This window comes from Ovis aries, chromosome X (assembly GCF_016772045.2).
Source record: "Ovis aries strain OAR_USU_Benz2616 breed Rambouillet chromosome X, ARS-UI_Ramb_v3.0, whole genome shotgun sequence".
Classification (NCBI taxonomy): Eukaryota; Metazoa; Chordata; class Mammalia; order Artiodactyla; family Bovidae; genus Ovis; species Ovis aries.
The window spans coordinates 22,768,222-22,792,909 of record NC_056080.1 but is presented as its reverse complement, the minus strand read 5'-3'; the positions used below and the strand labels follow the sequence as shown (position 1 = coordinate 22,792,909).

The following is a 24,688-nucleotide window of genomic DNA, read 5'->3' as shown; positions in this document are numbered from 1 at the left end:
CAGAAAGAGACATCAGAATCTCTTTGACAAGAGGAAATAATGAGGGCTAGCCAAAAGAAACATTAGCCAGAGGAGAAAGAACTTTAAAGAGTTCATCAGTGTAAAAACAGATATTAAGGTAGGACTGGATTTAAACCTTAATGAAGAAGAGGATAATTTAGAATTATATTAAGTTCACAAGTTTTTTTCGTAGGGTATAATAAAACTCATCAAATATCTCTAAAGTTCTTTTGAAGTAAGAAAAGAGATCCAGACATACTCTTTGGGCTGTGGCTACACCAACAAACAAGGCTACATCTCCACCTAGTGACACGACAGCACAAAGCTGACCAAGAACTTCCAACACTTAAAGCAGGAAGTACAAAACTCATCAAGTGATGCTTCATTAGCCATATACAATGACAATACATCTCCACAAAACCACTCCTCCAAGTACATAGCACCGTAACTGCTCTTCCATTCACGACAGAACAGGAAATGAGTCCAACTCCGCTAAAATGTGCTAGCTCCTCATGACATTAGCTTGCCCAGTAGCATGAGATTATAACAGCATTATTATTTTTTAAAGTTTGACACAAACGTAACATGTGGAAGATGGTACAGTCCAGAAAGACGCAGCCAACTTCTGAAACTCGAAGACCCACCATGATTCCTAAAACCACATGTGAACAAGGATTTTTCAAGCATTTCCACAAATCACAGTGCATCAGTGCTATAATTAGGAACTGCATCATGATCCTTGAGAAACTCAAGACAAGAAGACTCACATGTATCATCAGCCAGCCAGAAGTATTTTGGGGGCAGTAATGGCAAAATCTGTATTTGCATGCATCCTTACAAATTCCCATGGCTCTCTTAAATAGAACAACCCTGCCCATATGATAATTCTCCAAGTACAATCAAGTATAATGATGAGAGATGTTCTTTCTGGTCAGATGGGGAACTAGTGCCCTAGAGGGGTCCCCAAAACTGCATGTGCAGAATTCATTAGCAAGTTTACAAGTAAAATGAACCCCTGGAGATTCTGATGCAGTAGTTCTGTGTAGCCTAGGAATCTATGGTTTAAAACAATTAAAAAAAAACTTATTTAGCAAGTAGTTCTGAAAAGAGAAGCTAGATTTGGGGACTACTGGTCGACAAAGTCAATGCTGGGTCATGCTAATTCTGTCACTGTCCCTCATAGGATATGAGTGATCATGGGCGCTGGCAAGTATGACAGCATATATATATACTCAAATAGGACACTTCTGTTCAGGTAAAATACCATAAAAATGAAAAAGGTTTTAAAATCACCAACATTACAACCAAATTTCAACTACTGGCTTAAAAATTCATTTCCTTTATATCTAGAGTAAAATGTAAGTTCTACTAATGAGCTTTCTAATAAAACTTTCATATTTCTTAAATAGAAACCAAAACCCTAAAATATAATAATTTATCAAATTACTTTTATCTGTGATATATTGAGTTGGCTAAAAAGTTCTTCTGAGCTTTTCATACCATCTTCCAATAATACCCAAATGAACATTTTGGCCAATCCAATATTTGAGCCATCAATCTTTTTTTTCTTTACTTTTTATTATTTAAAAAAATTTCAATCTTTTTAAGAGGTTTTTTCTTTACCATCAATCTTTAAAAGGAAGTATCAGGAAATGATTATTACTGCCACTGAACATGTCATTTTCATTGTTTTAAGAACCTGTTTTCAAGAGAAATACAGTATTGATGATAAAGTAACTAACAAAACTGTAGGTGTAGCACATTTCTACTTCCCCAAGGAAGAGTACCCTAAATGTAAACACAGAGATTAAAATAAAAAAAGACTGAGTCATTAAGAGTAAAGGGAAGGTTCACATAGCAACAAGCACAACAGATCTACTATAGCCAGGAATCCTGCATTAGATGTTAAGAAAAGCACAAAGGAATATTTAATACTGTATGGACGTTATGTTATTCAGTTCAATCGCTCAGTCGTGTCCAACTCTTTGTGAACCCATGGACCGCAGCACGCCAGGCCTCCCTGTCCATCCCCAACTCCCAGAGTCCACCCAAACCCATGTGCATTGAGTCGGTGATACCATCCAACCATCTCATCCTCTGTCGTCCCCTTCTCCTCCTGCCCTCAATCTTTCCCAGCATCAGGGTCTTTTCAGATGAGTCCGTTCTTTGCATCAGATGGCCACAGTATTGGAGTTTCAGCTTCAACATCAGTCCTTTCAATGAACACCCAGGACTGATCTCCTTTAGGATGGACTAGTTGGATCTCCTTGCTGTCCAAGGGACTCTCAAGAGTCTGCTCCAATACCACACTTCAAAAGCATCAGTTCTTTGGCACTCAGCTTTCTTTACAGTCCAACTCTAACATCCATACGTGACTACTGGAAAAACCATAGCCTTGACGAGACGGACCTTTGTTGACAAAGTAATGTCTCTGCTTTTTAATATGCTATCTAGGTTGGTCATAACTTTCCTTCCAAGGAGTAAGCGTCTTTTAATTTCATGGCTGCAATCACCATCTGCATTTTGGAGCCCAAAAAAATAAAGTCTGACACTGTTTCTACTGTTTCCCCATCTATTTCCCATGAAGTGATGGGACCAGATGCCATGATCTTCGTATTCTGAATGTTGAGCTTTAAGCCAACTTTTTCACTCTCCTCTTTCATCAACAGGCTCTTTAGTTCTTCTTCACTTTCTGCCATAAGGGTGGTGTCATCTGCATATCTGAGGTGATTGATATTTCTCCTGGCAATCTTGATTCCAGCTTGTGCTTCCTCCAGTCCAGCGTTTCTCATTATGTACTCTGCATTATAAGTTAAATAAGCAGGGTGACAATATACAGCCCTGACATACTCCTTTTCCTATTTGGAACCAGTCTGTTGTTCCATGTCCAGTTCTAACTGTTGCTTCCTGACCTGCATATAGGTTTCTCAAGAGGCAGGTCAGGTGGTCTGTATTCCCATCTCTTTCAGAGTTTTCCATAGTTGATTGTGATCCACACAGTCAAAGGCTTTGGCATAGTCAATAAAGCAGAAGTAGATGTTTTTCTGGAACTCTCTTGCTTTTTTGATGATCCAGCAGATGTTGGCAATTTGATCTCTGGTTCCTCTGCCTTCTCTAAAACCAGCTTGAACATCTGGAAGTTCACGGTTCACATACTACTGAAGCCTGGCTTGGAGAATTTTGAGCATTACTTTACTAGCATGTGAGATGAATGCAATTGTGCAGTAGTTTGAGCATTCTTTGGCACTGCCTTTCTTTGGGATTGGAATGAAAACTGACTTTTTCCAGTCCTGTGGTCACTGCTGATTTTTCCAAATTTGCTGGCATATTGAGTCCTGCACTTTCACAGCATCATCTTTTAGGATTTCAAATAGCTCAACTGAAATTCCATCACCTCCACCAGCTTTGTTCATAGTGATGCTTCCTAAGGCCCACTTGACTTCACATTCCAGGATGTCTGGCTCTAGGTGAGTATGAGTAAGTGTGATTACTCATCATGATTATCTGGGTCATGAAGATCTTTTTGGTAATGTTGTTATTAGATGTTATCATTAGAAGACTTTCCTATTCAAAATTCACCAGAGAACCCTGCTATCCATATTAGCCTCTATCCCAAACACATGCCATTGTCTGTTTACAAATATCAGAGTCTGGACAAGGATGAATCTGAGTGAACGCTGAAAAAACAAATGAAAAGCATACCGAAAATCATAAAGCTCATGCTTAAGAAGCACTACCCAAACAAGGCAAATTCATATGACCACAAAGCATTACACAGTCACAGGTATGCTTCTTTTAAGACAAGCTGAAGTCAATTCTCACAAGGTTTATCTATCATCATCTACTCAAAACCCATCCTGAGAGGAGAGAATCAGGGTTTTTTTTTTTTTTTTTTAAGTGCCAGAACCTCTGCTATTGCCCAAAACACAGCCAACTGGAGAAGTGAGGAAAGAACATCTAACACAAGAGCAACCAATCCACAGGCTCATCAGACGCATAAGTGTCCTGGGCAAAGAGATGGGCTGAGTCAGTGAAATTCATCTTCTGCGCATTCAGGATGGAGACAGTCAGGCAGGGCAGAAGACAAAAGGATACATGGAGAGTTATGATAGAGTAGAAAGAAGGCCTGGAGTGCCTGTCCTCACCCTTAACAAGCTGCCCTAAAAGGTCTGCCTGTCTACAGACAGGACAGTGGGGAGGGCGGCCGTGACTTGACCAGTTCAGTCGCTCAGTTGTGTCTGACTCTTTGCGACCCCATGGACTGTAGCACACCAGGCTTCCCAGTCCATCACCAACTCATGGAGCTTGCTCAAACTCATGTCCATTGAGTTGGTGATGCCATCCAACCATCTCATCTTCTGTCATCCCCTTCTCCTTCTGCCTTCAATCTTTCCCAGCATCAGGATCTTTTCCAATGAGTCAGTTCTTTGCATCAGGTGGCCAAACTATTGGGAGTTTCAGCTTCAGCATCAGTCCTTCCAATGAATATTCAGGACTGATTTCCTTTAGGACTGACCGCTTTGATCTCCCAGTCCAAGGGACTCTCAAGAGTCTTGAGAGTGACTTGACCGACCTACTTACTAAGATGCATAGAAAAAAAACCCTGCTTTCTGTTGCCCAGTTCCAATCTCTATAGCTCCAACTGTAAAGTGCTTCCTGCCCTAGGATTACATTGGAACCTACTAGGTTCTCTGAATACATCTGTCTCCTGAGTTAGCAGGAGTGGGTCTCTCTTACTCATCACCTGAAGAGCCCAAAGTGAGAGCACAAGACGTTATTTCCAACCCAGAACAAGGACATGCTCTCCAGACTCCATCTGTGCGCTATTAGGCTAAGCTGAGTAATGACAGCATTCAGGAACAACACAGGTGAGCTAACATTGCTGTGAGAGCTGACTTTTGTACCAAGTACTTCAGTCTGTACCTTTAAAATAATCTTACCATAGGATTCTCCATTTTGTCTTACAGTTTCTTACAAAGAAAGGAGGGGAAACAGTCACAATGGAAGGCACTTCCCAGAGGATAATGGGAACTGCTCTACAACACTAATTCTAGCATTTGCTGCCAGGAGGCTGTAATTTGCAGATGTGTAAAGATAGATATTAATGTGCTAAATAAGCAGCAAGGAGGCATGCTTGAGTGTGCTGCACATTCAATTACTGTGATGCAGGATGCACCCCACTCTAACACATTTATACAACTGTCTAGTCAAAAATAAAAATATTGTCCCTACCTTTCTACATAAAAGTTTCCTAGAGTCTGTCTCAAGAGATCTAAGTATGGGATCACTGTTAGTTCCTTCAGGCTTCCTAAGGCTATAAAACACACATGCACATGTGCAGACCCATGTACAGGCACATGTGTGCACATGCGCACACACCTGCATGCACACACGCACAGGCCACTCGGTGCTGACATCTGACTATGCTTGCACCGCGCAGGACCTTTGCAGCTGAGAAAATCAACAGCAGAGCTGTCATTAGGACTTTGAACCCCTATACCCTCTACCTCAAGCTTCCTAAAACAAAAGGAAAGGAACAAAATATGAGAGACACAGATGCCGAGTTAGAAGATTAACTGAGAAATCTCAGAAGCTAAGAGGAGAAGGGGAAAAACCAGTGACAACAATACTGTCGAGGAAGGCAGTGGGAAGACGTCACTAAGAGTTGTGGATGCCAACACGCATCTCTTCCTCTTCTGACAGTACTGGGGGGATTGGGGAGAAGAGCTGGAGAGGCCTGGAGCCTTGGGGACTCTGACTGCTGCCCTTGGGGCACCTGGCAGTGGAGGCTCCAGTGTCTTTTTGCTAGAAGATATGGAAGAACTTCTAAGGCCTTCTGAGAGCCGGTGCTCTCTACTTTGTTGATTCTGTCTCAGACTTATTTTGAACCAGAAAGAGCTCTTGCTTGGGTATCCAGACACTCTGAGAATTAAGAATGGGGTCCATAGGGCATGAAACAGAAAGCTGCCGATTAAAATGTGCTTCACCCACAAGGAGGAAAGAGACTTTCATGTTTCCTTCTAGGCTGTCAAGCCAATTCTGCCACAGCAGGAAAGGCAACTGATTTAAGACTAGTGCCTCACTGAGGAATAAGGATTATATGTACCTGGCTGGGAAAACCAACTGAATATATAGGTTATGAGTAGAGCAGATCAGATACTGAATTCATCCAGGAAGGCGGTGTGTGGTGGGCACTGGCACTGGAGATGGGGAAATACACAAGTACTACGGATTTCATAGAGAGATGCGCATTATTCACAGTTACATACCATTAAAAAGTGGGTATGAATTCAAATGTAGAAAACAATGTTCTCACTGGGCTATGAAGACAGGTGATTTTTATTTTCTTCCATCTTTTCCCACACTTTCTCAGTTTTCTTCAGTGAGCACTTTTTATGGTTAGATAGCATCACCAACTTAATGGACATGAATCTGAGCAAACTCCAGGAGATAATAAAGGACAGAGGAGCCTGGCGTGTCACAGTTCATGGGGTCGCAAAGAGTCAGACGCGACTTAGTGACTCAACAACAATATGGCATTAGCCCTCTTAACTGACCAAACTGGGAACAGGAGTTGGATGACTGACAAAACAGCTGGATAGTAAGAAACCATAAAATATGACTACAACTGTAAATATTAACCTAAAATACACATATGAATACACAGTTTATTCCTCTACCAATCTTCTCATGTAAGGCCAAAGCCCCTCCTTTAAAGGGGTTCCAGGTCATATTTCTTAGATAAATACTGCATACAGCTATGAATTCCAATTTCTATTTCCTTAAAGTGCACTAAAAATACTTGTCAAGCAATCTGAGTGCAGATTCTTGCTCATATTTTTCCTCACCGCTGCCCTGCCACCTAATAGTTACCTTGTTTACAGTTATTACATTTTTAAGAAACTTTTTTTATCACGCCTTTCCAAAGCATTCAACCTGATTTTTATGGAAATCAGTTTCTTTTCTGTACTCACATTTCTCCAGTTTACATAACGTATAAATAAAGTATGTATGTTTATACATATTCGTGTGGTATAACTTACACCAACAGTTTGAAGACAAGTGACCCTTAGTTAACACAGGCCTCCCCAAGCAGAAGCACCACCACTGTATTCTAGAAAGTATGTCCAAGCGAAGCGTCCTCAGTGTGCTATGGTGCAATTTATGATTTATGAAGGTGGCAGAAGAGCTGATGGTGTGGAAGTTGCTTTCAGAATTTAAAACCAGCCCCCACTGTTGTCTTCCTTAACGAAAGAGGTTATTAAGAAATGAAAAACAAGGTTTGAAAGAAGTGATGGGGAGTGGGGAGCAGGGCAGCCCTTGCCCCGCCCCTCCTGAGTGTGAGGGGTAGCCGTGCATTGGGGAAGGCGGCAGAGGGGCGTGGGGGTAAGCTTTGCCTTTCAGTTGTGCCAGACAAGCAGTAGGAATGATTCCATGAGAGGATGGATGGAATAAACTGTGTTCACCTTAACAAGTGGGTTTGCTGAGTAAAAGTCAAAAAGGGCAGGAGAAGGAGTGAAGATAAAGCTGTGAGCGAGCCCAGAATGAGGGAGGGAGCCATCTGGCCCAGGGTCAAAGATTCGACTGAAAAGGCCCAAGAAAGCAGGAGACACGAACTTCTGGGTTTTTTCTTTCAAATACTGATCCAACTGTCTTGCACATAATCCTCGGCTAGTGTTTGGTACAAAACTTCTGTCTCTGAGAAAAGTGATGCAAGCATGGATGAGAGTTAATTCCAGCCTTTTAGGAATTTACACCCCCATGAGAGCTTCCCTGGTGGCTCAGCTGGTAAAGAATCTACCTGCAATGCAGGAGACCTGGGTTCAACCCCTGGGTTGGGAAGATCTAGAGAAGGGAAAGGCTACCCACTCCAGTATTCTGGCCTGGAGAATTCCATGGACCGTATAGGCCATGGGGTTGCAAAGAGTCGGACACGACAGAGCAACTTTCACTTTCACTTTAGAGAGACCAACAGGAGCACTGCTACAAATGATGCCAAGCCCAGGCAGGATTCAGTAAGAGTCACACAGACAAAAAGGGCTGCAAATACCAGCTCTTGCTCTCCACCAGCATCCAGCCTCCTCCTCTGACTCACCGGACAGCAGCGCTAACGACTGCCGAGAATGCCCATTAGTTCTCTACTTACACTAACTCATGGCTACGACCTCTCTAAAAATCAGTGAGAGGCTTTTTGTGGAGAAACACTGAGATGATTAAAAAAAAAGGAGTATATTTTTACAGCTTTATCATAAAGAACTGCAAACATAGACATAAGCACAGAGCACAGTGTCAAGAATCCCTGTGTGCTCATCACAAGACTCAATGCTTCGCAACACAGCCCAGTCTTTCTCACTGCCCACTCTCTGGAGTCAATCCCACATGGCATTTTGTATCAAGTGTGGTATCTCAAAGAACCTCTCTTGAAGCTAAGGATGCCTTTAAAATGAACATAACCACAATGCCAATATCACATCTACAAAATTAACAATGTTTCTTGGATATCTGGGCTTCCCTAATGGCTCAGCTGGTAAAGAATCTGCCTGCAATGCAGGAGACCTGGGTTCAATCCCTGATTTGGGAAGATACCCTGGAGAAAGGAACTGCTACCCACTCTAGTGGGTATCATCAAATATTCAATTGTTTTATCAATGTCCTGCTGCTGCTGCTGCTGCTAAGTCGCTTCAGTCGTGTCCGACTCTGTGTGACCCCATAGATGGCAGCCCACCAGGCTCTCCCGTCCCTGGGATTCTCCAGGCAAGAATACTAGAGTGGGGTGCCATTTCCTTCTCCAATGCATGAAAGTGAAAAGTCAAAGTGAAGTCGCTCAGTCATGTCTGACTCTTAGCGACCCCATGGACTGCAGCCTACCAGGCTCCTCCATCCATGGGATTTTCCAGGCAAGAGTACTGGAGTGGGGTGCCATTGCCTTCTCCTTACCAATGTCCTAAATCATTTTAAATATTTTTTAATTTATGCCTGAATATTCATTGGAAGGACTGATGCTGAAGCTGAAGCTCCAATAACTTTGGCCACCTGATGTGAAGAGCTGACTTTCTAGGAAAGATTGAAGGCAGGAGGAGAAGGGGATGACAGAGGATGAGATGGCTGGATGCCATCACTGACTCAATGGACATAAGTTTGAGCAAACTCCAGGAGATGGTGAAGGACAGGGAAGCCTGGCATGCTGCAGTCCATGGGGTCACAAAGAATCAGACAAGACTTAGTGACTGAACAACAACAATTTATGCCAGAAACAAACACAAAGGCACCAACTTATTACACAATCAATGGTATAAGTGAGAAGGCACATGACTCATGGGATTGCCCCAGGACGCTCATGAACTTGTCTACCTCCAGCCCTTGTTGGGTGCTTGCCCTGCTTCAGGAGCTCTACTTATGTTTACTCATTGAACCCTAGGATACAGGTGAATTGCCAAGAGCACCATTTTATTGATGAAGAACTGAGGCCCAAGATGCTATATAACATGTCCAAGGTCACCTAGCTCATCTAAATGTCTATCAGCTGATGAACAGATAAAACAAAATGCAGTCTATTCACACAATGGAATAGTATTCAACCATAAAAAGAAATGAAGTACTGATTTATGTTACAACATGGATGACACTTGAAAACATTACGCCAAGTGAAAGAAACCGATCACAAAAGACCACACACTGTATCACTTCATTTACATGAAATGTCCAGAATCGGAATATCTGTAGAGACTGAAAGTAAACTAGTGGTTGCCTAAGGCTGGGGAGAGGGGCAGTGGGGAATGACTGCTAATGGGTATGGGGTTTTCTTTGTGGGGTGATGAAACACTTCTAAAATTGGATTATGGTGACAGCTGCACAACTCTGAACATACTAGAAATCCCTGAATTGTACACTTGAAATGAGTGAATTGGATGGTATGTGAATTGTACTGCAATAAAGCCTTTTTTTTTTTAAGTCAATTACCAGAGGTTGGACATCTCTGAAGCCAAGCAGTATTTATTGACCATGTACACAGGCATATACTAAGTTCTAGGTGAGTTGCAATTTAAGTATAAGACAAAAACCCTGACTTCAAATTGCTGGCAGTTCAAGAGAAAAGGCATCTATGCAATGTATCAATATTATAATGCCCTTTTGCTTTATGGATATGTGTCTTGTCCATAAGACACATATGGCAGTTGACTATGTGAACCAGGTTTTCTAGATCATAAAAGCTACTGGGCCAGGGCCAGGTGAACATACAAGTCCTGGTCAGATGGATCCTGCTTCCCTCCGCTGCCAGGGGCCTGCAGAGGGTTATCTTGTGAGAGAGAAACCTACAGGTATATTCGGGAGCTGAAGCTGAGCCTATTTACTTATAACTGGAGTAATGTGAGTACATGTTTTCTAACTAAACAGAGGCCAAGGCAGCCTGACAAGCCTTGGCTGAGCTAAGGCCACCGGGGGTATACCCAGGGTAACCAAATATTAGTAAGACAGGTTTTCCTTAGCTTCAGCGGCTGAAAATCTGGTCTGTTTCCCCACCAGGGAGGCTGCCCACACTGGGTCCCCTCCCTTGGCCCTCTAAGCTTCGATGGCAAAGGTCACTCCACTTTAGGCGGACTTGAGAGCTTTGCCAAAGAGACCAAGCCCTCCTCTACCTGTTCTCACCTAGCTACACAATCCAGATAAAGGAAGAGCAAGAGAGATCCTGATGACGATCTGGGAGAGCAATGGTCATGACAGGGTAAGATGTGGGTTTAGAGGAAGGCTGCAGGAGACACGATCCAGGAAAGGGGACAGTCTCAGAATGTGAGGCTGCATGGGGTAACCATAACACCGAAAAAAACTGGAGAAGGCCAGGAACCCGCTCAATGATTTACAGCCAGGAAGGCTTTCTGGAGCTAGCATTTACCTTAAGTGAAAATTGAGGAAAATGCTGTTCTAATGGGCTCTGTTGTACCCTGAGGCTAATGGAACAGAGCCCAGCTCAATGTCCAGTGAACCCGTGAGCGCAAATGCCTCATAGAACCTACAACCTGGAGGGCATGTCAGTAAGATGTCTACTTTTTAACCAATGCGTGAATTCAGCTGAATTTTACAACAAAGGTTTATATTCTCAAATTTTCAGACAGTGGTGGCAATCAAAACTTAGACTCTTACTTAAACTCATAAATATTTACTATTTAGCTAGAACTACAAGAAAAACCCTGGTCTGTGAAGTAGAAACTCCCATTTTGAGCATTACAAACTATGCATCATTGCCTGAGCTGCCAAGAAAGATCATACTTGGATCATGTGGCTTGGGCCCACAGTGGTCTGATGAACCAGCAAGCAGTTCAATGCCATAACCCTACAGCCAAGCTGCCTCAATGAAACTGCATCCCTAACACATCCCAATGAAACGGAATCCCTAACATGACACTGGCCTCCTTACCTTTCACAACATCAGCAACGTTGCAGGTGGGATCAATACTTCCAATGTGTTTCGGATGCGCAGGATTGGTGTCACCGCCAAACAGAAGTGCTAAACACATCCAAGAGAAAAGGGAGAGGATTAAAAACACACCCAGCTAGGATGGTCCGGCAGAGATGAGTTCAGGGCTTTAAAGTTTTGAAAAGATCCTCTCATTGTGAAAGCGGTTTTAGCATCCACAGTGACTTAGCGTAACAGAATCCACTCAACTGGTTGGTGATCAGTTATCGTACAATGGAGGACCTGCCATGCCGTGAAACCTGCCCCATGCAGTTAGCAGGTCCTAAAGCAGCAACATGAAGCACGTATCCAACCTGCTCTCCCCAACCCAATGTGATCTGGTTGAAAAACAGCTTCCTTTCATCCTGAGTCAAGTTAACCTACCTTCTCAGCACTATCCTAGACAGTTATTCCAACATTCACTAAATATTTACAAAATAGTCTGCAGCATTAGGCTAGGTTTACAAAGGGTATTTTACCATGAACACTTCAAATGCCTCGATCATAGAAGTTACTTTCACCATACCACACTATTTGTGCAAGCGTTTTTAAGAGAACACTCAACTACTTTCATAATATAGAAGGTTGGCAAAATTTTACTTCTGAAAAAAAGCCCAAGTTGTGGTACATATATACAATAGAATATTACTCAGCCATAAAAAGGAATGAATTTGAGTCAGTTCTAGAAAGGTGGATGAGCCTAGAGTCTCTCATACAGAGTGAAATAAGTCAGAAAGAGAAAAAAAAAGTATCAGATATTAACGCATATATATGGATTCTAGAAAAATGGTACTGATGAACCTATCTGAAGGTCAGGAATAGAGATGGAGATGCGAGAACAGACTTATGGACACAGCAGGGAAGGAGAGGCTGGGACAATTAAAGATAGTAGCACTGACATATACACACAAAGTGAAGTCGCTCAGTCATGTCCAACTGTGACCCCATGGACTGCAGCCCACCAGGCTTCTCCAACAGTGGGATTTTCCAGGCAAGAGTACTGGAGTGGGTTGCCATTGCCTTCTCCAGGGGATCTTCCCGACCCAGGGACTGAACCCGGGTCTCCTGCATTGAAAGCAGACGCTTTACTGTCTGAGCCACCAGGGAAGTCCATTACACACAACCACGTGTAAAACAGACAGCTAGTGGGAAGTTGCTATATGACACAGGGAGCTCAACCTGGGGCTCTGTGACAACCTAGAAGGCCGGGATGGGGTGTGAGGGAGGTTCAAGAGGGAGGACAATTTATACAATAAATTTATAATGTATACAATTGTATACTTTATAATTATAAAATATGCGTAATTTTGGCTGATTCATGTTGTTGTATGGCAGAAACCAACACAACATTGTAAACCAATTATCCTCCAATTAAAAATAAGTTTTTTTAAAAAGTCAAAAGGAGATCCCTTCAAAGAAAAAAGCAATCTGAATGCAAATGTTTATATGTGTGCCTATTTTTAAATCAAATAAGAAATGGGAAATAACTTATACTACACAAAAGGAGAATGCTTAAATAAAATAGGTGAAGGTTTTAATTATGAAAGAGGACAAACATGGGCATTAGGCCAATATGTAAAGTGCCAAATGATTAAGTGGAAGATAAACAAGAGATGTGCAAGTTTAATGATTGAAAACCATGTACATATATATGTGGACACACATATTCAGGTCAGAAAGAAACTGCAGTTATCTAAGTAGTTTAATTCAATAGTATTGCGGTTCTTTTTTTTTCTTTTAAATTTCCTGTAAATTGCCAAACATTTACATTTTCAAGAGACATACATTTAGAACAAACCCACATTTAACAGCTGCATAACATTTGTTTATCCAAATAAAGTAATATTACTAAAATAAAGATGCTCTGTCCATTTTCTGACTTAACAAAAAGGATGAATTCGACTCTAGACACTAGATGCTTTTTTCATAAAAATTATGAAATCGGACACAGAGACATGCTGAAAATGAGTTTAAAAGTTTTTGTGGACATAATTTTAGTTATTCTTTTCTTATCTGCTTATCAGCCTCGATAGGAGAGTAAAACTCTCAATACAAGATTAGGGTTTGACAATTCCACATAATCTGATTTCACTGATCACTGTGAAATGTAAGATCAATTGCTCATATTGCCAACATGCCAATTCAATATTCTCAGTATCATTATCTCAGGTTTGTTTTTAAAACCAAAAAAAGAAACCATGTGCCATCCTGGATAAAGATTAGAACTGACTCTAGAGACACTGGAAGTATTCAGAGATGAACACCAGAGTGCCAGGTGCCTGCCTGTCAGATACTATGCCCCACCAGGAACATAACAGCAGAGGCTTAAAAGGCAGGCAGTGGTCCTGTCTCTAATATGAGTATCTAATATGAGTATCCAAAAAGCGTTTCAAGGATTCCCTTGAGAGTTCTAAAGATTAGCCTTTTCATAGATAGACGTCACTTACGAAAAACTGACCTAGAAGTAAAATTTCTAGACAAAAATGCAGATCAGTAATTGAAAGTGAAGCAATAGGAAAACATTTGGGCAAAATCACTCTGGTTATCTTTTCAAAACTGGACCAAGAAAACCCAACTTACTGTGCTGGTTAATAAGCATGCGGAAAGAGATGCGGTTGGTATAAAATCGGTCCAGAAAATACTGGATGTTACTGCTAATGAATGGATCAAACCCAAACTTCTCCTTGTACTCGATCACTCCTTGGGCCATTGTAGGAACCACATCATTGTGTCTATTTCTGACTTTAATTAGGACTTGTAGAAAGCTGCATGGGAAGGAAACAAAAAAAGTGATCAGTCTTTAGGTTTCATGGACTAATGCACAAATTTCCCAGCTTTATTTTGGAACTATTTACCTGCTGGTATTTTTATAGGCAGAGCCATCATTATCATCATAGGCTACAAGGAAGTACTCACAAGAAACTAAAGGATTACCCAGTTTTTGCTAGAAACTTTCTACAGAAAGTCTTCCTTCGGAAATACTTAACTTCTTAAATAAAGAAACAGAATGCTCAAATACCTTTTTAGGAATCCACTGACTTTCTAGATAAATGATTACATATGAAACAGACCCTATTAATGTTTGCTGAATACATAAGTGCAGAATTTATTGATGTTTCTTCTGACAACATGAAGACAATACCAAAAATCTCCAAGGATTTATGATGGACTCTTAAAAAGATAGCTTCCATGAAGAAATAAATGGTGTCAAACTGTTTAAAAGCAAAATTTTGAAGCAAATTTCTCACAGCAGTAAAATAGTGATGGAACACAGATAGAAGAAAGGTGATTAAGACAAACCTATTCAAATGTTTGGGTACATTATTGTAAAGGTGTAGAGGGAAAACTATAATGAGAATGGTAACTAAGAACAGAAAGGCAAGTCGATGGAACCAAATAAAAACCTTGGCACCAGGATCAAGGATGAATTAGAAGGTGTGGGTAAAAATTCAGCAAAACTGATGATGAAGTGGCAATGTAAGTCAGTAGGGAAACAAATTAGTTGGGATAGCTGACTAACAATGTAAGTCATGCCCCAATTTTAAACCTTACGCCCAAAAATGGATTAAACAACTTAAATGTAAAAGGGTGAAATTGTAGAAAAGAAAGAAGAAAACCAGGTGAGTGAGTATATAACCCTGGGAGTAAGGAAGACTGTTCTAAGCCTAATACCAAAGGCAGAAACCATGAAGGAACAAATCATAGGACTGTCTAGGATCTCAGCAATTTTATAAGGACACGAGAAAAGTGAAATCTGAGAAATATATATTCACAAGAGTTACTATTCTTGGTAAAGGAAAAGATGACCACACCCTAACAGAAAACTAGGCAAGGGGCCTGGTATCAATAGAAAATGTACCAGAGGGCACGCAAATGCCAATAACTTCATCTTCGAAATAATAAAAGAAAAGCAAATTAAAACAATGCAACACTATGCTTACCGGACTGGCAAAGAATAACCACTGCTGGCTAGAGAGTGGGCACGTAGCTGATGAATTTCTAGGGGCGACTGAGCAGCCTGTATCAAAAGCCCAAAGAAAGTTATTCCACTCCCAGAACTGACTCTAGGAAAAGAACTGGACAAGGTCAACAGCCGTATTTCAGAGCTATTCTTCAGAGCACTACTTAGGGTACCAAGAAGACCACAAACTATTCTAAACCCAGTAACAGGAGGTCAAGTCATCTGACTTATCTACAGGCAGACCACTATGAAATTACTAACAGTGGTGTAGACCTATAATGCTGACACTGTTATCTTTGTAAAAAACAAAACAAAACATTCTGTACATATAGAAACACATACGCCAAGTTAAAAGTATGGATGGAAGGAAAATGTTAACACTAATTCAATTTCCCAGTAATGGAAATTTGGAGTGACTATCTGCAGTCTTATGTTTCTCAATGATGAAACTCTTCTGTAATAAATACACATGTACAGAGACAGCAAAAATGAATAAGTCAACTCAGAAATTAGAAGGTCAAAATTATTCATGAGAAATTTTCTAATGGACCATTTATCCTTTATATAATGCTCTTCCCAATGTATTCATAATGAAATTTTACTAAAGTGTAACAATTCATTACAGTAGGAAAGTGACTTAACTTATCTGTAGGGAGGAGACTTGCCTCAATGGTTCAATTCTCAGACTACTTTCCCAATCTTCTGAGGCTCCTTTTCTTTTTTGCAACAAGTCTTATTTAATTTTACATTTTTGGCCACACCCAGGGCTTCCCTGGTGGTTCAGGTGGTGAAGAATCCGCCTGCAATGCAGGATACCTGGGTTCGATCCCTGGGTTTGGAAGATCCCCTAGAGGAGGCAAGGCAATCCACTCCAGCATTCTTGCCTGGAGAATTTCCACAGACAGAGGAGCCTGGTGGGCTACAGTGCATGGGGTCACAAAGAGTCAGACGAAGCTGAGCGATTAAGCACAGCACTGTGGCACATGGAACCTTAGTTCCCTGATCAGAGATCGAACCGTCACCCCCTGCATAAGAAGACAGAGATTTAACCACTGGACCACTATGGAAGTCCTGGGACTCTTCTAAACTTTGTCATTATGATCAACATCCTCATCTTCCTTGCTACTTTCACTTTACTTATGATTTCCCTGCTCACGACTCCTGTATAACTCTCACTGAGCAGAAAAGGCTGCTATGATGAACAGGACTCCCCATTCCTTCCTTCACCACAAGCATCTGGCTTCTACAACCCCAAGTCTCCCAACTAGCTTCATGGCAACCTGGGCAGGTTACTGAAACTCACTGAGAGCTGTTATCATTACGATCTCATACACACTGGATCCAGAAGTTGGCAGCTTCTAAAGGCTTGTGTCCATAAATCACAGGACTGCAGGAAGTACACAGCAGAAATATAATATCACAGATGCTCACAAACCTATATCCCCAAATCTGAAGCTAGAGAGGTCAGTCAGCCAAACAAACTGCCACTAGCTAAGGACTTTGGTGAAAACAAAGCTTCTGGATTCAATTCATTTAACTTTGATAACTTAAATGACAGCAAAGGCCTGTAACAAGGAAAGCGTTACAGCCAGGGCTCTAATCCAATGCCTCCTCTTCCACATTTCATAGACCCATTAACAAAACATCTTGCGAAGTAAAACACAGTTCAGGACTTTTTTTCCTTTGCATTTTAATTTACAAGTACATCCAACCTAGCTACTCACAACTCAGACCAGCAATTCTGGCAACATGGTGCATTGCAAAGAGCAACTGTACTGAGGGAGAGTAAACATGATTTAGAGACTCAGCTCTGCTCCAAACTGACGTTACAATCTTGGGGAAGTCACTTCCCATCTTGTACCTCATTTTCCTTATCTGTGAATTAAGACTGCTGGGTTAAATGCCTCGAGCTAAGGTCACTTATGTAACGTGATATTTCTCAGTTCTTTTTATGGAACACCTACACGTAAGGCATTTGGTTGTCACAATGATGTGGGCCAGATTTCTACTTGGAAATTCCTCAGCACAACGGGCCTGCTGTATGCATTCAATGATGGGTATATGAAAGAGGAGAAAAATAATGGGAAGAGGTCACAATTTCTCTTGGCGGGAGAAAAAACACACTCAGAGCTGGGTGTTTTCTGGTTAAATGAAAAAGAAAAACTGGAAATATTTCCCATCAGCATGCAAAGTTAGCAGTCTCTGTGCCTTATAGCAGCAATAGAATTCAGAAGAGTTATGTTAATAGCATACTTTTATGCTTCTCCAGAATAAAAGCATTATCTTTTCTCTGAGCTCAAATGTAATTACTGCATTGAAACTTTAAAAACAAATCATAAGGGACTAAGTACATAAACTCATGTATACACAGAGGTCAGTGCATTCTTAAAACTACCACTAGGTGGAACATTTACTGCAATATTTACAGTGGGTGCCCAGCACCAGTCCACCAGAAAGAAGCACAAATATTAAGAATTAGATCATGAGGTGTAATTTGAAAGGTCTCCTGGTACTAGTTAAATTCTTAGCTCGAATTTATAGAGTGGGGAGGGAGGTGGGAAGAGGGGTCAGGATGGGTGAGGGAAGAGACACACATGCATACCTGTGGCGGATTCATGTTGATATATAGCAAAAACCATCACAATATTGTAAAGTAATTATCCTCCAATTAAAATTAACTAAAAAACTGAAGTGTTGAGCTGTTACCCATTAAGAAACCTAATGCCTCCATCCCACTTGTACTTCTTGGCTCTCAGTGACATGAGTTCCATTTACCAAAACATTTTTTTGACTTTCAGGTAAGTTTGGTATCCTACTTACTTATCCAAGACCTGAGGATCTTCAGGGCTCTTATTTTCATATTCTAGAAGTTCAAGAAAACTCTGCATATACCTGAAAAAGAGATACTGTGTTAGGTGCCTACCCAACATCCAGCCTCCTTCCCCTCTTCCTTTGTCGCCAGCCAGTTCAGTCATGTCCAACTCTTTGTGGCCCCAATGGACTATACAGTCCACGGAATTTTCTAGTCCAGAATACTGGAGTGGGTAGCCATTCCCTTCTCCAGGGAATCTTCCCACCCCAGGGTTCGAACCCAGGTCTCTCGCATTGCAGGAGGATTCTTTACCGTCTGAGCCACCAGGGAAGCCTTCAGTTCAGTTCAGTCACTCAGTCATGTCCGACTTTTTGCGACCCCATGAATCGCAGCATGCCAGGCCTCCCTGTCCATCACTAATTCCCAGAGTTCACTCAGACTCACGTCCATTGAGTCCATGATGCCATCCAGCCATCTCATCCTGGGTCGTCCCCTTCTCCTCCTGCCCCCAATCCCTCCCAGCATCAGAGTCTTTTCCAATGAGTCAACTCTTCACATGAGGTGGCCAAGTACTAGAGTTTCAGCTTAAGTATCATTCCTTCCAAAGAAATCCCAGGGCTGATCTCCTTCAGAGTGGACTGGTTGGATCTCCTTGTAGTCCAAGGGACTCTCAAGAGTCTTCTCCAACACCACAGTTCAAAAGCATCAGTTCTTCGGTGCTCAGCTTTCTTCACAGTCCAACTCTCACATCCATACATGACCACTGGAAAACCATAGCCTTGACTAGACGGACCTTTGTTGGCAAAGTAATGTCTCTGCTTTTCAATATGCTATCTAGGTTGGTCATAAGCCTTAGAGTACCTTAAATTTCCACCCAGGTATCCATCCAATCCCCTCGCTCTCCCATGGAACCCAAGTGCTTCAGGGGAAGCTGATACTATGCAGAGCTCCTGAGTGACCAGTTTTCCTCTGGGTAATCCTATTCCTCTTGTCACTAATTCCTAATTAGTCTGATAGTCCTGGTCTAAGCCTGTCACTGCATTGCATTCCCTTGAACTCAGGGGGTTGGCTCAAGAATGGAGCCTCAATTCAGGTCACTAAAATGGTGGCTCAGAGGATAAAGCATCTGCCTGCAATGCAGGAGACCCAGGTTCGATCCCTGGGTTGGGAAGATCCCCTGGAGAAGGAAATGGCAACCCACTCCAGTATTCTTGCCTGGAGAATCCCATGGACAGAGAAGCCTGGTGGGCTACAGTCCACGGGGTTGCAGAGAGTCAGACACGACTGAGCGACTTCAAAAAAAAAAAAAAAAAGAGAGAGAGAGAGCGAGCAGATTTGCTGGTGGTCTTTGGGAGAGAGGTGCATGGATGTAAAGCCTGGAACTGCTGCAGCTATTCTGTCACCAGGAGAAAATCCAGTCAGAACAGAGGACAAGATGGTTGGATGGCATCACCAACTCGATGGACTTGAGTTTGAACAAGCTCCAAGAGTTGGTAATGGACAGGGAAACCTGGCCTGCTACAGTCCACGGGGTCGCAAAGAGTCGGACATGACTGAGTGACTGAGCTGAACTGAATGAAGTCAACCCCATGGAAAGTAGGACCTTGAAAATCTCGTGACTCTCTGAATTACACCAACTCCAAAAGGTCATCCTATGGGAGGATCTTAGTTACCATTTATTGCTCAGTCAGGCTTAGTTGGATTTTCTGCTAACTTGCTAATACACATAGCCTAACTGGGACACAAGTCTATAGTTTGATTACCCAAAAAAAGTGCAGAATATTTAATAAGCAAGTGTGTGATCCTGAAAAGGATGCTAAGAAGTTAGAATCAGAAATAAAGAAGATTCTTTCTCAGAGTTAACCTAAATTCATCAACATGTACATGGAGGAGAAAGAATGCCTCTTCTCAGTTCAGTCACTCAGTCGTGTCCAACTCTTTGCGACCCCATGGACTGCAGCACACCAGGCCTCCCTGTCCATCACCAACTCTGGGAGTTTACCCAAACTCCATTGAGTCAGTCGTCAACCTTCTCCTCCATCTTCAACCTTTCCCAGAATCAGAGTCTTTTCAAATGAGTCAGTTCTTTGCATCAGGTGGCCAAAGTATTGGAGTTTCAGTTGCAACATCAGTCCTTCCAACGAATATTCAGGACTGATTTCCTTTAGGATGGACGGGTTGGATTTCCTTGTAGTCCAAGGGACTCTCAAGAATCTTTTCCAACACCACAGTTCAAAAGCATCAATTCTTCGGCGCTCAGCTTTCTTTATAGTCCAACTCTCACATCCATACGTGACCACTGGAAAAACCATAGCCTTGACTAGACGGACCTTTGTTGACAAAGTAATGTCTCTGCTTTTTTAATATGCTGTCTAGGTTGGTCATAACTTTCCTTCCAAGGAGTAAGCGTCTTTTAATTTCATGGCTGCAATCACCATCTGCAGTGATTTTGGAGCCCCCCCAAAATAAAGTCTGTCACTGTTTTCACTGTTTCCCCATCTAGCCTCTTTTAGGCCCTTTGAAACAGGTCCTGTTGTTGATTAGGAATACCAACATATCTCAGTCAGTGCCAGCTGACTATAATGTGTCCAATATAGATCTGGAGAATGGAGGATATAACGCGATTCAGAGATTCCAATTACTTAGAAGTGTGTGAGCTCTGCTTTGGGTCTGAACATGTCTGAACAAATTACCCCTTATCCTAATTATTTTTAGTAACTAATTACTACTAATCCTACTCTTCTGCTTTGGATAGAGGATGAGGGCATGCCACCAACTGAACATGACTGTTTAGCTTATAAACACATAAACAGGAATGACATCTTATTAATCAGCCTCACCTGAACTTTGTGACAATGCATGATACTAAAGCATGTTCATCTCAGGATAATTTTTTAATATGGTTTCTGAGCATTTAAGGCTATGAATTAGACACTGTTAAAATCATTAGGTCAAGCCATCCTAAGAGGCCACAGTCAGCCATCCACAGTGATGCCCTCAGGCCTGCCACATGTCAGCAGATTTTCAGGCTGGCACACCATCCTTACGGAAGGGGATGTCATTTAAAAAGATGTTATAAGTGGAAAGAGGTCAAAGATTATGCTGAGCTTCTCAGCCTGCAAGTCAAGAAGACACGGAGAACACACTTGACTCCAGGTGAGTTTCACAGCCCAGTATACTCAAGATTCACTTTCGAAAAGAAAAGGAAACGACAGATCAAGACGACGCATGCTCCTGAACTGGATTCCGAGATCAGGGTGATACAGTAATATTGAAAGATAGCTAGCCTACCCAGAATTTCCGGCCCAGTAGCAGGCCCCTAATAGTGCTTATATACTTCATGGTGGAAAATCTCTTATCATGGTCTCAAGAGCAATAAGAAAGTCTCATGCAAGCAAGCATAATACTTGCTGCTTCTAAAACAAGCTATGAATTCAGGGCAAAATCCAACTGACTCTGAGATGGAAGCCAAGGTCGCTGCCTCTCTGAGCTATCCTGGGTCCTGGGTCTGCTGCGCCAGCCATGGCTGCCTGTCTGGGAGAGGGAACTGAATACTGTACCTCTAAGACCACCCATAGACTGCTTCTCAGATGACTCATTCTCAACCCTTTAGAATGTACTATAACCAGCACTACTGAGGAATGACTGGTAAATGGCCATCCTCCAGTAGCCCGGTCTCCATTAACCCTCTAGCCACCAACTAATGAATGGCTCCACTCTCCTTGTATCCAGCCTCACGCACTCCTCCAGCTTTCTCCATGGGGACTTGCTCTCTGCTTGGAGAATACAGAGGAGACATGCAAGCATTTCCATGTAAATCCCTTTCTAAAAATACACCACCTGGTCTTCCCTCCTACCATTCAGCCACTGCCTCACACTCTGCCTACCGAGTGGGCAGTTCAGTCACAAACTCAATTTCCTCAATTAGACAGCACGTGCTTTAAGCATCACATTAAGTTATCCTGTTACAGATTTTTCAGACTTTTCATGGGGCAGATGCAGCACAGCAGGTGGCTGATCTTTTTCACTTGGACATTCCCCTTCAAATGACTTAATTTGTCCTAAAATAAGTATGATCTTCCAAAAACTTTTTTAAAAGGAAAAACAGAAAAAACCATGATGGAGACTGGATCAAAGTAACAACATTCCCCTAGTCAAAGAAAGAATTGGGAGACCTGCTCACAGGGGCCACTGCATTGGTATTCTTTCCATAATTTTCTTCACTTCCCTATTTTTTTTTTCCAATGAAAAATCACATTTATAACCAAAAAAATTTTAAGTCAAGAAAGTGTCTGGTACAGTTGAGGAGTTATTTCCCTTAGGACAATTATACACTGTCTTGAGATTTCTCCACCACCACCCCTCCCCCTCAGAAAAACTTGGGACTTCACTGGTGGTCCAGCGGTTAAGACTTTGCCTTCCAACGTAGGGGGTGTGGGTTCAGTCCCTGGTCGGGGAGCTAAGATTCCACATGACTCAGGGCCAAAAACCTAAAACATGCAACAGAAGCAATGCTGTAACAAATTCAACTGACTTTAAAAATGGTCTGCATCAAAAAGAAAAAAACTTAAAACTCTCAATTACCTGAAAATTCAGATTTATAACCAGAAAAAAAATTGAAAAGTCAAAGAAGTATCTCATACAGTTGAAAAGCATTTTCCTTAGGATAATTACACATTGCCGTATCAGTTAAAAAAAAAAAAGCCCTTTAATTACCTAAGAAACCCAGCTATCCTGAATGAGTCATACCCACAGGAAGTAGTATGTGTACTTTTAGGGAGAATGGTCCCAATGTCAAATGTTCCGAGCATTCTGGGTAGACCCATCTGCCCCACACTATGTACTTACCAGCTCTGAACCAATCCCACAGAAGGGCGGTTAAGCAAGTTCTCCGGCAGAAGATTAACTTCTCTCATTGTGTTAGCCAGGCGCACAGGAAGCTCCTTTCGTAGGAACATATATGAAGTTTTCTCACACGCATTATCTCTCCCTATTAACAGATGAAAAATGTTCCATGATTTTATACCCTAACAGATGGAATAATAAAGGGTTCTCATGGTAGCCCCGGAGCAGGCGATGGCACCCCACTCCAGTACTCTTGCCTGGACAATCCCATGGACGGAGGAGCCTGGTGGGCTGCAGTCCATGGGGTCACTAACAGTTGGACACGACTGATCGATTTCACTTTCACTTTTCACTTTCATGCATTGGAGAAGGAAATGGCAACCCCCTCCAGTGTTCTTGCCTGAAGGATCCCAGGGACGGGGGAGCCTGGTGGGCTGCTGTCTATGGGGTCACACAGAGTTGGACACGACTGAAGCGACTTAGCAGCAGCAGCAATGGTAGCCCAGTGACTGGCTGGGAAGAAAACATTAAGTAACCCTGCAGTCTCTAGTTAAATCTTTATCCTCTGAAATAGCAAGCTTAAGAAAATAATTTAATTAGAATAGAAAAGGAGCGTTTATTCCAAGAGGCAACCTCGAAAGCTATGTTTTTTTCCTCCGCACAAATACATCCCTAGTGTTTCCAGTGGTGGAAAGAAAAGTGACCTGGGATATAATCAGAATTTGTTTTCAAATAAACCCTGTGGGAAAACTGCCAAATAGAAAACTAGGAGAACGTGTAAATCCACTCCTGTTCACAGGGGTTTCCAGAAGGCAGCAAACCCATTCATTCCACTGACATTCACCTACTGTGGGTCGACTGCTTCCTAAGACTTTCTTCAAACATGTTTCTCTCAGGACCAGAAAGCAGCCTGGGTCTGACTGAGACACAGGACTCGGGAGGTGCCCAAGAAGCCAGCTCACAGGTGCCCTCAGCAGTGGAGTGGTGGCACAGTGAGAGGAAAGATACCAGGCCACATGAAAGAGGAGACCCCGAGCCCCTTCCCTGGCTGCCATGTGACCCCAGCAGTTCCATGATTGGTCTTGCCCCCAAGCCCCACCCTGCTGTAAATCCAGCGAGGATGTGACAGCAAGGACAGGAGCTCTGGGGACAGAAATGCGCTTCAGCCTCAACTCCGCCCTTGTGGGGGGTGGGAAACCCTTCTTAAGCTTCTTAACTTCTGAGTTTCAGCTGCCTTAATCTGTAGAATAGGGATGAAACATCCATTTTTGTAAAGACGACATGTGACAACATGTACAGAGCCTGATACAGAGCCAAGTGTTGAGTGAATGTTAGTTCTTCTGTCCTGTGATACTTACAGGTCCGGCCAAACTCCCTCACGATCGGATAGGCCTGCCCAATGCCCCATGTCCCCTGCAGGCTGCTAGGAAATGGGCCACCTCAGGGCCAGGCCTGGAGAGAAGGAAGCAGGGCTCACCTCCAAACTCTCCACTTTCTTCTGCCTATGATGAGGCAGCAAATTAGAGGTTCAGAAGTAAATCCATTTTAACACTTCTAGCCCAGTTCTGGTTTCTTCCTTTCCTGTCCTCAGCAAGTGAGACTGGAAATAAAAGAACCC

The 24,688-nt window shown here is 42.4% G+C and overlaps 1 protein-coding gene across 2 annotated transcripts in view; it reads right to left on the bottom strand.

Moving 5' to 3' along the window:
* Positions 1–24,688, bottom strand: part of PDK3 (pyruvate dehydrogenase kinase 3) — an 88,088-nt gene that overhangs the window by 39,003 nt on the left and 24,397 nt on the right. For both annotated transcript variants that reach the window (XM_027962977.3, XM_027962978.3), the window contains exons 2-5: positions 23,074–23,215; positions 18,234–18,305; positions 14,033–14,217; positions 11,414–11,503 (exon numbers count right to left, since the gene is read on the bottom strand). In XM_027962977.3, coding sequence (XP_027818778.1) covers positions 11,414–11,503; positions 14,033–14,217; positions 18,234–18,305; positions 23,074–23,215 — 489 coding nt within the window. The remainder of the gene's footprint in view (positions 1–11,413; positions 11,504–14,032; positions 14,218–18,233; positions 18,306–23,073; positions 23,216–24,688) is intronic.